The 13,232-nt window shown below is 40.4% G+C and overlaps 2 protein-coding genes across 2 annotated transcripts; both read right to left on the reverse strand.

Moving 5' to 3' along the window:
- Positions 1-1,013: 1,013 nt before the first annotated feature.
- LOC109480231 lies at positions 1,014-3,039 on the reverse strand. The gene is made up of 3 exons (XM_019782379.1): positions 3,030-3,039; positions 2,656-2,907; positions 1,014-1,954 (listed from the first exon to the last, which is right to left on the reverse strand). Exons 1-3 carry the CDS (start codon positions 3,037-3,039, stop codon positions 1,821-1,823), a joined length of 396 nt encoding a protein of 131 aa, XP_019637938.1. The 3' UTR covers positions 1,014-1,820.
- A 293-nt stretch (positions 3,040-3,332) lies between these two features.
- On the reverse strand, positions 3,333-12,942 carry LOC109480340 (pleiotrophin-like). The gene is made up of 4 exons (XM_019782533.1): positions 12,795-12,942; positions 4,524-4,615; positions 3,888-4,061; positions 3,333-3,502 (listed from the first exon to the last, which is right to left on the reverse strand). The coding sequence occupies exons 1-4, from the start codon at positions 12,932-12,934 to the stop codon at positions 3,348-3,350; spliced, it is 561 nt and encodes a 186-aa protein (XP_019638092.1). The 5' UTR covers positions 12,935-12,942; the 3' UTR covers positions 3,333-3,347.
- Positions 12,943-13,232: the final 290 nt, after the last annotated feature.

The following is a 13,232-nucleotide window of genomic DNA, read 5'->3' on the forward strand; positions in this document are numbered from 1 at the left end:
TCACCTCTTCATTTTTTTCTGATTTGAAAAAAAAAAAAATTTGATTCTGGTCCTGAATCAACTGAAAAATGCTCATGTTTTGCCCCCCAACAGTTGAGGAAAGTCCTTTTCTTCCTAGTTGTTACAGTTTTCCCATCTATCATTGCAGTGGTTTGATTAAAAGTTCAAAATCCAATGTTTAAATTTCAACCCAGCCTTTTGTGTTGACTTCATGGCTCATTTTGTAGCATTTAAGCCTATAATAGGATGCCTAGACCGGTTTTTATTTTTATTTTTTTTCGCCCTGTCGCTTCATATTTTTTCTGAAAAAATCCGAGAACCAACAAATTAAATTGGTGTGGCCTTACATACTTGACATCAGTCACTCATTCAGACTGCAGTTTGTGTTACATTTGCTGATATTGTTGTGGGTAAAATATTACAGAATTCAGTTCAAACTGCTAAAAAAATCAGTATTTAAACTAAAAAGTACCAATGGTATGAAGGTACATGTATCAAAAATGTAAGAGTTGGCAAAGAAAAAAAATAATACTGGTAGAAATTGTCGCAACAAGAACCTTTTAGTGTTACTAAAAGACTACAACTAACATTTACTATTCCTTTCAACTAAGGCTATGTTGATTTGATTATATGGATGACATCCGCGCGCGCATGAATTTTCGGCCGTTTCCAAAAAAAAAAAAGTTTTCAACCATATTGTAAATCGTACAAAACAGTTGCAAAATGAGCAAATATATACCGTAAGTTGCAAAAAGAATATTAAAAAATGATACCAATGTCACAGAATGCCAAAATCAAACAAAAAAGACGAAAATGTAAAGAGAAATTATTTTAAAGAGTAGATTATTCACCAAACCATACTCTGTGTCATTTTTTCAACCTTCATGACCACGCAGATTTCATAATGAAAGCAACTTTTTTTTTGCAAAACTTTTTTTTTATTCGCACGCGCGCATCAGTTTTGGGGTTCCCAGAGGATGTCATCCATATAATCAAATCAACATGGCCTAATGACCATTTTCTTATCACAACATAATATCTCTAAACTACCATCCTTCTGGCTATTGTCCTGGTAAAGATGAACATTTTTATGTCCGACTTAAAACAACAACTCAGTTCTAAAACTCTGACACAACATCTCCAACTACCTCTCTTTCTGGCTATAATCCTGGTTACAATACAAAGTACATGTAATCTCAAAAACTTACATATACAATATCTAGTAGTGAATAAAACATTGACTTGGAACAAACAAACAACTGATGCTTTATTTTACTTCAGGAGAAATGACGACATAAAACCTTCTTGATCAGATACATTGTAGTACTGCATACGGTTGGCTGACAAACAACTTCTTTAAAAGTCAAACTCCACTACAACTAAACTGTGACAGAATTCTTTACACAAACAACTGTGCCAACAAATATCTTGTGCACAAAGCTTTTTAGAAACACTTGGTATATATTTGTATAACACAAAATCCTCTAGATGTTGATCCCCTGTTTTACCGATGTCAAACACCAGTCTAGATGACAACTTCTGCAACTCTCTACAGAGCAGACTGTTGAGCACGTCAGCAGAACGTACTGCGCCTGCGCGAAATACTGATTTTTCACAATTTTCATTGGATGTTTAGTCAACGTTGCATTAGAATTTTGCCTGTTGCAGAGGATATTTTTCCGACGTAACATTTGAAAACTACAGGCGGAAATATATGCGCGAATACGACCTTATATGTGATGTTCTGCCAAAGTGCTATGCACATTTATGGATTTCACACAGGTGCAGTACGTTCTGCCGACATGCTAAACTGTTGTAGACTAACAGTTGCGGACTTGAGTAGCCCTCTGTTGGCATTTGCGTTTCTCGGCACCAGACATGATAGGACGGGTCCTGGTCTGCTTGTTGTCCACGCACTCCCCGAACTCACTCCAGGATCCGTACTGGCATGGTCCTGGGGAAAACAAACAATATCATAGCCTTGAATAACTTCTTGAGGTTAGTAAGAGACTGTAGAGTATAAGAAGGTTCTTTATTCAACAATCAGCACATATCTGAACCAGTCATTGGGCCTTGGAAAAAAAACTGTTGTTTCCTGACCGATCCTAGAAAAACCTGCCAACCCTAGACTTTTTTTGGGGGGTGGACCCCTGCAAGGGACATGAACAATTTTTCGAGCTTATCAACCTTTTCTAGCTCCATGATCTGACACCTGAGTGATGTCCTACCTGGGCCGTGATTACGTTCGATACGGGTGTTCCGGCCCGTGTGATAACTAGCCGTACGGCCCGGGGGTTCTTTATGCGTATGGCCCGGGGCTTCCAAATGTTCCATAGAACGATTCGAACGCGTTTCGCCCTAACCGCGTGCAATGCTTTCGAAACTTCGAATGCAAAATTCGGACGTTGGAATTGATGTTGTTGCATTTTTTGGGATTAGGGACACCAAATTTTTGCTCATTTCGCATTGAAAGGCGTGTTTTGTGGGTGGGTATGACATAAATAAAATACAACACGGTGTATTCCGCATCACCCTCGGTCCCAGCCCTCCCGCGGATCGGATCTCCCTCCGGCCTTCGACGCGGTCGGGCTGGTACCTCGGGCAATGGGAATACCCCGTGTTGTATTCTATATGTATATATCATCACAAACCTACCTTTAGGAGTTGCTGCTTCTCCGTTTTCAGCCTGCTTCCTGGCCTTTTTCTCCTTTCTAGCTGCCTTGCGGGCTGCCTTTTTCTCTGCCTTGCGTGCCCCCTTCCCCTCCTCATCTCCATTCTTGCATCTCTTGGTCTTCACGATCTGCTCCTTACAGATGGCGGGGTCTCCCACCCTCAGCTGTTTGGTGATGGTGAAGGTGTTGCTTTCCTCGTCACAGTCAGTAACTTCCTTCTTGCTGTACTTGCAGGCTGTTTAGAAGGGGTTAAACATTCAGTACAGATACATGTAGATTGTCTCCAGGGCTCGAAATTAAAGGTGGTCCAATGGGCGCTGACCGCTAAAATTTAGGCTGGGACAACTAAAAAGACACTTTGGGACATTTTGGGACAAAATAAAATAACCAACTTATCAAGAACATCAGAATGTCATTGTCAGCCTTTCTTTTGTTTATCAGGCACACGTCCCGGCTTTTGGTTCCAGAAAAGAATTACAGGCTGTTTCAATGGGAAAAATATTCCCTTCAGTAGAGCTTAGATTGTCTTGTTGAAAGTTTATACTATGGACAAATGGTCATGATAGCAATGCAATAAAAAGGCTAACATATGGAAAAATTAAAGGCAGTTGGCCAGAGGAATGTGCATGGGCTAATGGACACTCTAGCCAACTGCCTTGCCACCGTATGATCTGCTTAGAGATACATCCACCCACCTCCCTTGCACGGCCTTGTCTCCGTGACCTCGGGGTCGCAGGTTGCGCCCTTCACCGCCCGCTTCAGCTGCAGTGTTCGGGTCTCCATGTTGGTGTCAGCGTCACACTCCCATGATTCTTTTTGGTAACGGCAGTCTGAGGTACAAAAATGTACAATTTTTCTGTCTCAAAACAATTTAATATCAAATTAACATTGACATATTATTTTGTTTAAGTACAAACGTTTCTTGCCTCTTTCCTTCTTGACCTTGTGTAGTAAAGTATTCTTTTTGACATTTTTTTCTACATTCTAACATGTATGACAATGTAATGAAAATACAGCCATTCAATCATTCATTCATGTATCCATTGAGTGATTGGCTATTGGCTATTGATTGATAGAGTGACTGGCAACTGGTTGGCCATTTATTGATTGATTGATTGATTGGTTGGTTGGTTGATTGGTCGATTGATTGATTGATTGACTGATCGATTGACTGATTTATTGATTGATAAGATAAGTGATTGACTTGGAACTTACCTCCATATTCCTTGCGTCTACCACACGGGATGCGGCACTTGATAGTCTTACTGAGTATTTTACAGTTGGGTCCCTCCTGAGTTCCCTGTCTCTGTCCCCACCCACAGTCACCGTTAGCCGGCACACACGACTGCCAGGTCCAGCCACTGCAGCCTTCCTTAGGCTCCTTCTTGCCTGGAGGGAGAAAAATAAATTTCTCAGGATAAAAGATACAAAAACTACTGTCAAACTCAAACATGTACAAGTAACCACTGTACTTCTGCAGTTAAGATGTACAAGTGACCACTTCTACAGTCTAACATACAAGTGACTACTCCTAGCATCTATCAGGCTTCAGGAGGTAGCTGGAAAGAGCAGAAATCGGCCCAATAGAGAGATAACATGCCAGGGTAGTTGGTCCACTAGAGAGTACAGTTTGCCACACCCAAAGCCTGGTTGAGACTAGACTACTAATACCCAAGATGAGATCTTGTAGTTCAGGCCAAAACTGTAAGGTGGCAGTATTAACAAACCAGCCTTGCACTGTTAACCTGGATCAAATATTTTACATGTTCACAAAATGAAGTCTGAAATCACTGCACGATAGACATTAGAACTAATTACACTCGTCAAATAAAAATTGAAAGAAATGTTTACCTCTGCGCCGTCTGGCTGCTGTGTCTTCCTCTGCCTGAAGACAGCTCACCAGCACACACAGGACAGTAACCAGCAATACAGTCTTCATGGTGCTGGAAAAAGAACAATGTCTTGAGCAATGTAACCTTGTAATTTTTTTCAAATTTACCACATTTTTAGAAGGTAACTATCACCTTTTCAAGATGTCAACCATGAGGCCAGACTGTAAGGTTTGAACCACTCAGACCAGGAAGGATCCCTGCTCTTTTTATAACTTATCATAATATAAGAGTGGTACAATGTATTTTCTGCTTGGAATTCCAGGTATAGTTAACTTAAGGTCTCATCGAAGAGGACGTCGCAATGTCGGTACTCATTTTCACCTGAGTTGAGTGAAGAAAATCAGTGTACATTGCATTTTCTCAGAGCACAACATTGGAGTCTGCAAGGAATCCAAACACAGACCAGAGCCTTCAGATTTAATTAGTGATCAGAAACCTTAACCACATAGAAGACCACCTTGCCACTTGCACATATATATATATATACATGTACATGTATATGGAATTATATTTTGCATACCACACAATGTACAAAGTGTTGTGACCATGATGATCGCACTGTACTGAATAGACAACTAAATATGTTAAAAGGTTCATCAGTGCCATGTGAAAATGTTACCAACGCCTCACTCAGTCACTGCCTCTGAAAGAAACTGCAGAAGTGTAAGAAAATTCAGTTACCGGGGATTATCAAAGCTTCAGTGCCTCCAAATAGGAAAATTGGTGGACTCACTGATTTCATTATCATGTCCTTTTATCTCAGTCTCAGGAAGTTCCGAACTAAAGGAATCCAGTGCGATTTCAGGGCAGCAAAACTGGATTTTCAAGGTCAATTTTTCAGTAATTCTTTCAATGTAGCAGTTTTATGTTGAATCAATAGTAATAGTATACTGATATCTGTCTGGCAAAAATGCAATGTCACTGACAGAGAATGGTTGCTTGTTTCATATGGTAGGCTGCTTCTAGCTACAAGTGTATTTATGGGTGGCACCCAAAAATAGAGAGATGCCTCATGTAGCTTGTTTCAGGGCTACTTGAAATCAAATGCTTCACATAGCACAAATGTGCTAAGAAATGGCATCAAAATTGCACTGGATGCCTTTGATAATCTTTATTTGCAAAATCATGCCCAAAGGCTAATTGCTTTCACAGTCAAAGATACCATACAATAATAGGAGACAGACAACTACATATGTATGTACTGTATGAAAAAAACTTGTATTTTTACTACTACACTAGCTATTATATTGTTTGACTTGTTCTTTGAAGGCAGTGGATTAAATTAACCCTTTCCCTACTATGGTAGCCTTTTGACAGACCCTCTAGACCCTAAGGTTGAGGGGTCTGTCCTTGCTAACACACCGCTGACACTGAATCGGCACGAGGACTACTTGTTAAAGAGTTGCGTGCAAACCTCATGCATTCCTTGCGGCACCTTCTTGCTGCTTACACCCGACAGTCTACCTCTGGCACATGTAACTACTTAGTCCTCTGAATCAGGTGCCAAAAATTCTACACAAACGGATCACATGAAAAGCAACCACCTCATAGACTTTTAAATCCTAAACATACAGCAAAAACAATAATTTTCAGAGGATGTGATTCAGTGCAGTATCCGGTGTATGAAAGTAAACAGCAGGCCTTTTTGATTTCTCAGTCACGCAAGCCAAAATTTTAAGATCCTTTCCGTGCCAAATTTGTAACCAGTAACAGACAGCTTTGAACTTCAACTTTAAGTTGAAAACACAAAATATGTGCAGAAAAATATGCCAAGAAAATTAATGTATGACTCACAACTGAAAGTTCATGTGGCCAACTGTGGCCAACAAAAACAATCTCCAACCAAGATGATATAGCTTAGGTTTTTCCATATACTCTACAAGTACTAAGCTGTTCTACAAGGTTTAATACAGCAGGAACTGAGTGTAGTATAAAATTTATGGGTGCATGCTGGGCCACAAAACTCTGTACCTGTAGCTTGCAATTTGTCACAAGCTACATGTACATGGGCTGGCCAAGTCTGTTCACTAAACCCCCTAGCCTGGGTTCCAGACTGTTTCCAGGGCTCACACAGGCCAATTTCTTGGCTCCAGGGCCAAATGATACAACAAACCCCCGAGGCCTTTTTTGTTACCTAAAACCAGGCTTTTCAAAAAAAAGACATGGGTATTGTGAAAACCCCTGAATGAGCCTCCATTTCTTCCTATTGCATCGAAGAACTCAAGACTGTTGTAGTGCGCCGAGGCTTTCAGTTTTTCCTGGCTCATTACTGATCACTTAACGACTTCACAGCACTATTCATATATCGTAATCTATGTAACAGTATAACAATACATAGCCATCTAATTCCCTTAGGGGTTTTTATTAAAGTGGGAGAGTTTTGAATTGGCTGATCTCAAAACACGACATCAAACAGGCCAGCTAGTATTACACCATGAATTATTCACGACACAACCATGTGCTTTGTGCCAGGTCTGGGAGACTGGGAAATGGTATTATTCTGTGACCCTTCAAACTATTATAACTTGTGCTGCAGGACAAAACCAGTTGCTCACAATGGATTTAGGATTCTCTGAAGGCCAGCAGTGTACAAAATACTTTTTTTGAACCAGGTTGCCCAGGCAAAAATTAGGTTGCCCCAAGTAAAATTTGGTTGCCCGGGGCGTATTTTGCACGCTGAAAGGGCCCAGATGTACAATCCCAAATGAGGATTTTTGGGTACCACCCATAAAAAGCTAGAACCAGCCTACGACACGAAACAAGTGGCATTTTTTTTATTAAACTTACATTAAAAGAATGACCAGAAAATTGCTGTCCTAAAATTGCTTGGGGTACCTTTAAGAAAAGATTGATGCTGAACTTGCGATGTTTTCCAGCTGTTTTCTCGAATCATTAAGGTCGCAGCCATGTAAGCCACAGGACATCCGGTGGACTTGTTACCGTCGCCATCCGTAATCCTGGCACTTAAGACCTGATACGGAACAGGGCCGATCACTTTCCCAGAACTGGACATTAAAGCACACTTCATAGTGATCTCCCTGGTCCAATCTTTTATTTAATACAAGGACTTGGGGCTTTGAACTGTCACTCAGTGTCAGCAAAAATCAGTCCATGCTAAATCCTTGCACTGAAGAGACGATCATTTTCCCAGAAACTGGACATTAAAGCACACTTGATAGTGATCTCCTTGGTCTAATCTTTTTATAATAAATTAAGGACTTGGCCTCTTTGAACTGTCAGCCAAAATCAGTCAGGATGTATCAGGGACAAGGTCTGTAAAAGTGAGCATAAATTTAGTTGGGTCATTGAAATGTAGAGAAAAACACCTAACAGGAATTTGAAGAAAAAATTTTAAACTGAAGAAAAAATTACGTAAATCTGAGACTCAAGTTCAGAAGAAAAAAAAATCAATTTTACGTAAATGATAACTCACAGTCACAAGCAATCAACCTGAGTTTCAGCCTTCTTACTTTGAATTTTAGCTTTCGTCCACTTCCAACAATCTGCTACTGCTATACTGGCCCATAGCGAATCAAATTGTGGGGATCGAACAAAAGCTTAAAAAAGGCTGATACTCAATTTAACACCTAAGTGGTATAACACTAATATAGTCAATTTCATGAAAACACAGTAAGGTTTCAAACTGCTGACAAGGAACGACTGGTAGCAGCTTGATCATTTTAAGATAAGTGAGCATGATGGACCCTGTGGTAAATGATGTCAGCAAGATGTTATCTTCGATATCAGGGGAGGAGAGAGGCAGTTCTCTGTGAAAAACTGGGACAGGTGCGGCTAGTAAAACTATCCACGGGGGAAACACAAGAATTTTAACCAAACATTATATGAGAAAGAGATTTGGACGTGTGAAATTTTTAATCCCCATGAAGATTATCTGTTGGCATAACTGCCAAGAGAAAGTCTGTGCTGGCCAAATTGGAACAAGCCTAGGCCAGCAGTTATGAGAGGGCATGCATGGGGGGGTAGTGATTACGAATTACACAGAATTTTTGCCGTCTGATAGCTGATTATGACATCACGCTTTGCAGCTAATGTACTATTACGAATTACGTTGATTTTATAGAGCCTGCATATGGATTCTGAAGACTAAAAAGGCATGATTACAAAATGGGCATGAAAGAATTGTATCTTACTCTCCAAGCAGAGGTTGGTGGGGAAGATCGTTACCTTTCTATATACATGTATCATATGCCCCGTTTTTTCTGTCACTATCTTTCTTTCTTTCAACAGAAAAAAATTGGGCATACAATGTATGGAAAGGTAACAATCTTCCCCACCAACCTCTGCTTGGAGAGTATTTCATCTGACTGGAAGGAGGATCATATTTGTGAGTGCTGTGACCCAAATTCATGTTTTTCCCTGGTGCTGGTTTACATGATTGTACAGGCAAATCCTAGGAGATGGTGAAAAGGGGAACACGTATGTTCCACGTATGTTCCATTTCTGGCCATGCTAATGAGTAATAATGAGAGCAGTGTATTCACACACCTGCCCTGTACATGTGAGAGGGGCAAATCATTTAACCATATGGGGGAATTATAATTTAACCATATGGGGGAAGGATACCGAATTCTTTTTTGAACAATCCAACATATGTTACATCTCTGGCCATACTATTATGGAGCAGAAAAAGCAGAATAAAGGTGATCACTACATACGTAATCTCTCTCTTAAATGTTGGATACCGTCTTGGCTAGGGGAAGATTGTCGTTGTTGTCCTTGTTTAACGTCTAATACATCGCTAGACTTGGTCTCTTGGTGCTGAAAGATCTGTTTGGAGACTACTAATACTGTAAAGAGGAATATCCTGAGGAATAATCAGGAGTCCACAGTGCACCAAGCCCTGGGTGCTAAACTCACACGTCCCTTATGATTTACGCTCTCAGAGACCAATTAGCATGGATGGTGCAGGCAGCTGTTTTCTCAACCCTTACAGTTACACCAACACCTTACCAAATTTTTTACAATATATCTTACTAAACTGTGACATTATCAATATATTGATGTCTTTCACTCTTTCTGAAGAAAAAGAAGGTCGTCTCTCGTGCTCTTATGCTGAGTGTAGGGTGGTGCCTATCGCCATTTCGTAGCCCTTGGGTGACACACAGTTTATGAGTTGTGCAAGGCTCTACAGCAGGGGGCTAGCCCACTGGTAATGCTGACTGTGCTTGACCTTCCCACACTCTTTCTCATATGTGCTAAGCAGAGAAAGAAGTGTGTACCATTTTTAAAGTCTCACGACCTCCCGGTTACAATTGCACCGCTTTCTGAAGAACTGGATGGATTTTGCAACAAACTCTCCAGCCAAGAGCCTCTTTCATTTTATCAGATGAAGAAGTTTGTATAAACCTCCTATATCTGATAATGGCTAAAGAGGTCTGACAAGAAAAGCTTTACAGAGTGGAGCTCCAGAGTAATTGACACTTTAACACTAATGTGAGGACATCCATATGGCTGACACAACACAGATGTCAGGTCAGTAACAATACAGGGACACTAACTACATGGGGGCCCGCAAGCCCTTTTCCGTAGAGCATAATCGGCAGTTTTAATTCTACGTAGAGCGCAGACGGACCGCTCTGATATTTTTGCGTAGAGCGTATTCGGCGTTTTAATTCTACGTAATGCGTTGTAGCCACTTGGAATTTATCCTAAAGTGTAATCGAGAGGTTTCCGAATTCAGCGTAGAGCGTTGTCGGGACCCCCCTTGCAGGCCCTCCTACATCTACATGTACTATGATGTAGGAGGGCCTGCATGGGGGAGGGGGGGTAGTGAGTACGAATTACGCAAAATTTTCGCCCCCGATTACAAATTACGCTAAATTCTCATAGCTGATTACAACTTCACGCCTAATGTACTTTTACGATTTTTTGGGAGGCTGCCTATGGATTACGAAGACTAAAAAGTCCTGATTACTTCTTACAATTGCAAATTAGGCATGCAGGTCCTCATTCGGTAGATGGAAGGTAGCCTCTACCAGGCTTCAAGAAGCATCTGTAAAGAGAAGAAATTGGCCAAATAGACAGATTATGCCAGGGGAGTTGGTCCACACTAAGAGAACAGTTTGGCGCTCCCACTTTCTTCTCTTTCCAGCTCCTTCCCAAAGCCTGGTAGAGGCTAGATGGAAGGTATTCAATCAAGAAAATGCACTACATAATACCTGTTGTACCAATATCAGATTTATAGTGTAAGGGGCAATGGGGGAGTCATACAACACTGATCTGCCTACATGTGTGACGTCAGTGCACTTATTGTCATCTAACAACCATTATGAGTCAACTGTGGTTGTTTTGTATATATACACAATGCCAGGTTAAACATCATCAGCATGACTCATGAAAATTGTTCGAAAATCATCCACTCATGTTACCTGTACCTGTGCCTTTCCTTTCTCTACCTACAATACCACAGGAAATTCTGGCTTTTCTATAAACAGTGTTACATCATTGTGACTTCACATAAAGAAAAGGTCTCACGGGGCTTTATGTTATATAGTGTCAGGTACCAGTCTTCAGTTCACGATCCATTAACGCATTGATGCCTCATTCAATCATCCATGTCTCAATGTTTATTTTGTTCTACGTGGTACCAGGTGTTCTATTCTGTTAAAGAGTTTTTACCTGGATTATGTAAACAATATGCAGGTATGGTTTTAAGTGCTCTACAGGTTATTTTAAGGCAAACTAGATTAAAAAATTCCTTTTCCAGTGCCTTTCTAGAATTTTTCACAACCGTATCAAGCTGGTGTGTTATGCCGATGCGCGGTTCAACTGGCTATACAGATGCGTCTACACAGAAGCTTCTGGTAAAATAACAGATTCGATAGAAAGGCAGAAAGCTGGAATATTGTAATGTAGGATTTGCCTTGTCTAGTTTGGATAGTATATTATTCATACGTCTGTCGAATATTTAGATTATACCAATTGTCTGCACATGTATAATCACGTGTAGTAATAAAATGTTTTTGCTCTGCATCACACCAAATTTTGTTTTGAATCTCATTCTCAAGCTAGGTCGTTGCACTTTGTTAGTAGTTTCCTTGCCAAATGCCCATCTGGAAGCAATTACTAGAGTACCATTGACAGATTGTCTCCCTAAGATAAAGTCTCCTATAATCTGATAAAAGGTGGCAAAAACAAACCTATGAAAAATCCTAACAAGTGGTACAAAGCTGAGGAAGCTCACCATTTTCTGTGTGACATTAACACGTACATGTTACTTTATGTATGATTCATTATATACTGTCAGTATCAGACATACACAACAGGAAAACGGAACACATGGTCAGACAAGAGTTTCCTTCATTGTAGAAAAACAGAGTAGTCAGATATCTCTAATCTCCAAGCAGATCCCTATCGGTGGCAAAAACACAGTATCAAGACAGGTCAGGCAGTATCCATTAGCCAGAGAGAAGGTCGCCGGCCACCGACGGGTAGCCGGGGGTAGTCGGTGGGGTAACGACAAAAAAAACGGCCATACATAAAAAGGTAACGATCATTCACCCACAACCTCTGCTTGGAGAGTAAGATACCTCATAGTTGACTTGTTTTGAAGAATGAGGAAGGGGAACTAGCGGGTAAAAACAATTGTGGAATGACTTAGATATTAGAAAAACTGAACATTTGCCAGAAAATTATCCTCTAATTTCTTAAGATACACAAGTTATAAGACTGAAGATTTTATGGATGGATATGATTTTTACGTGTCACATTTTTTGCTTGGGGAACTAGATGGAAATAATATGTCCCAATCATGTCTCAAAATATCACATGATCATTGTTAGCTAAACAAACAAAATATCGCACCTGTTCAATACTTCCACTTCTTACAATATTGCTCTTATGAAGAAAGGAAAACAACAAATTTTACAATATTTTAGATTGCATGATTTTTGAGGTTCAACATGGGGGACAAAATATACAACTCCGTATCAATATCAAAGTGTAAACCTTGATAAACAAGATACCTCTTTTAAATTTATACACACTAGTTAAATCAAATGTTGGTATTTGGAAAAAATTAAAATCACAAAGAGAAATCTGCCTGGAATATAGAATATTGGTGAACCCCATGCACGCCCTCCCATCAGCCATCAGTACCATTAAAAAATGGGTTATTTTGCCGGAATAAATGTCTGGAAAAATATCCTCTAAACACGCTACAAAATACCGCTGCTATCCACGCGCCTACCACACAAGCCAAGCAACATACCTTCGACGATAGTTGAGGATAATTTCCCGGATAAAACTGAAAATTTGGAGGAAAAATCTGCGTTTTCTTGCGAAGATGTCTGTCGGCTTCCTCTTGCAACTGGTGTCCTGATTGGAAAGTACCGCTACAAATCTCAACATCCGGGGACTTTCAGGGGATGGACTATACCATTGAAGTCGCCCGGGGAGGGGGAATCAGCTGAAAAAGGGAGTGGACGTTTTCCATCTTTTAATTTGCCTAGTGACTTATAAAGACTATGAAAAAAGCCGAAATACTGAAATTCGAATGAAATTCCATGTGGCCAACCTTTTCTATCTTTCCCGACCAACCAGCTTTATTCAAAAGCGACCTCTAGCATTTCAAGGACAAGCTGCACGTTGCATTGCCTAGCTGTAGATCGCGTCAGATTTTTATTTCGTGAGATAGTATATCGGCAAT

Source organism: Branchiostoma belcheri, unplaced genomic scaffold (genome assembly GCF_001625305.1).
Source record: "Branchiostoma belcheri isolate BF01 breed outbred unplaced genomic scaffold, Haploidv18h27 scaffold50, whole genome shotgun sequence".
In the NCBI taxonomy this organism is placed as follows: Eukaryota; Metazoa; Chordata; class Leptocardii; order Amphioxiformes; family Branchiostomatidae; genus Branchiostoma; species Branchiostoma belcheri.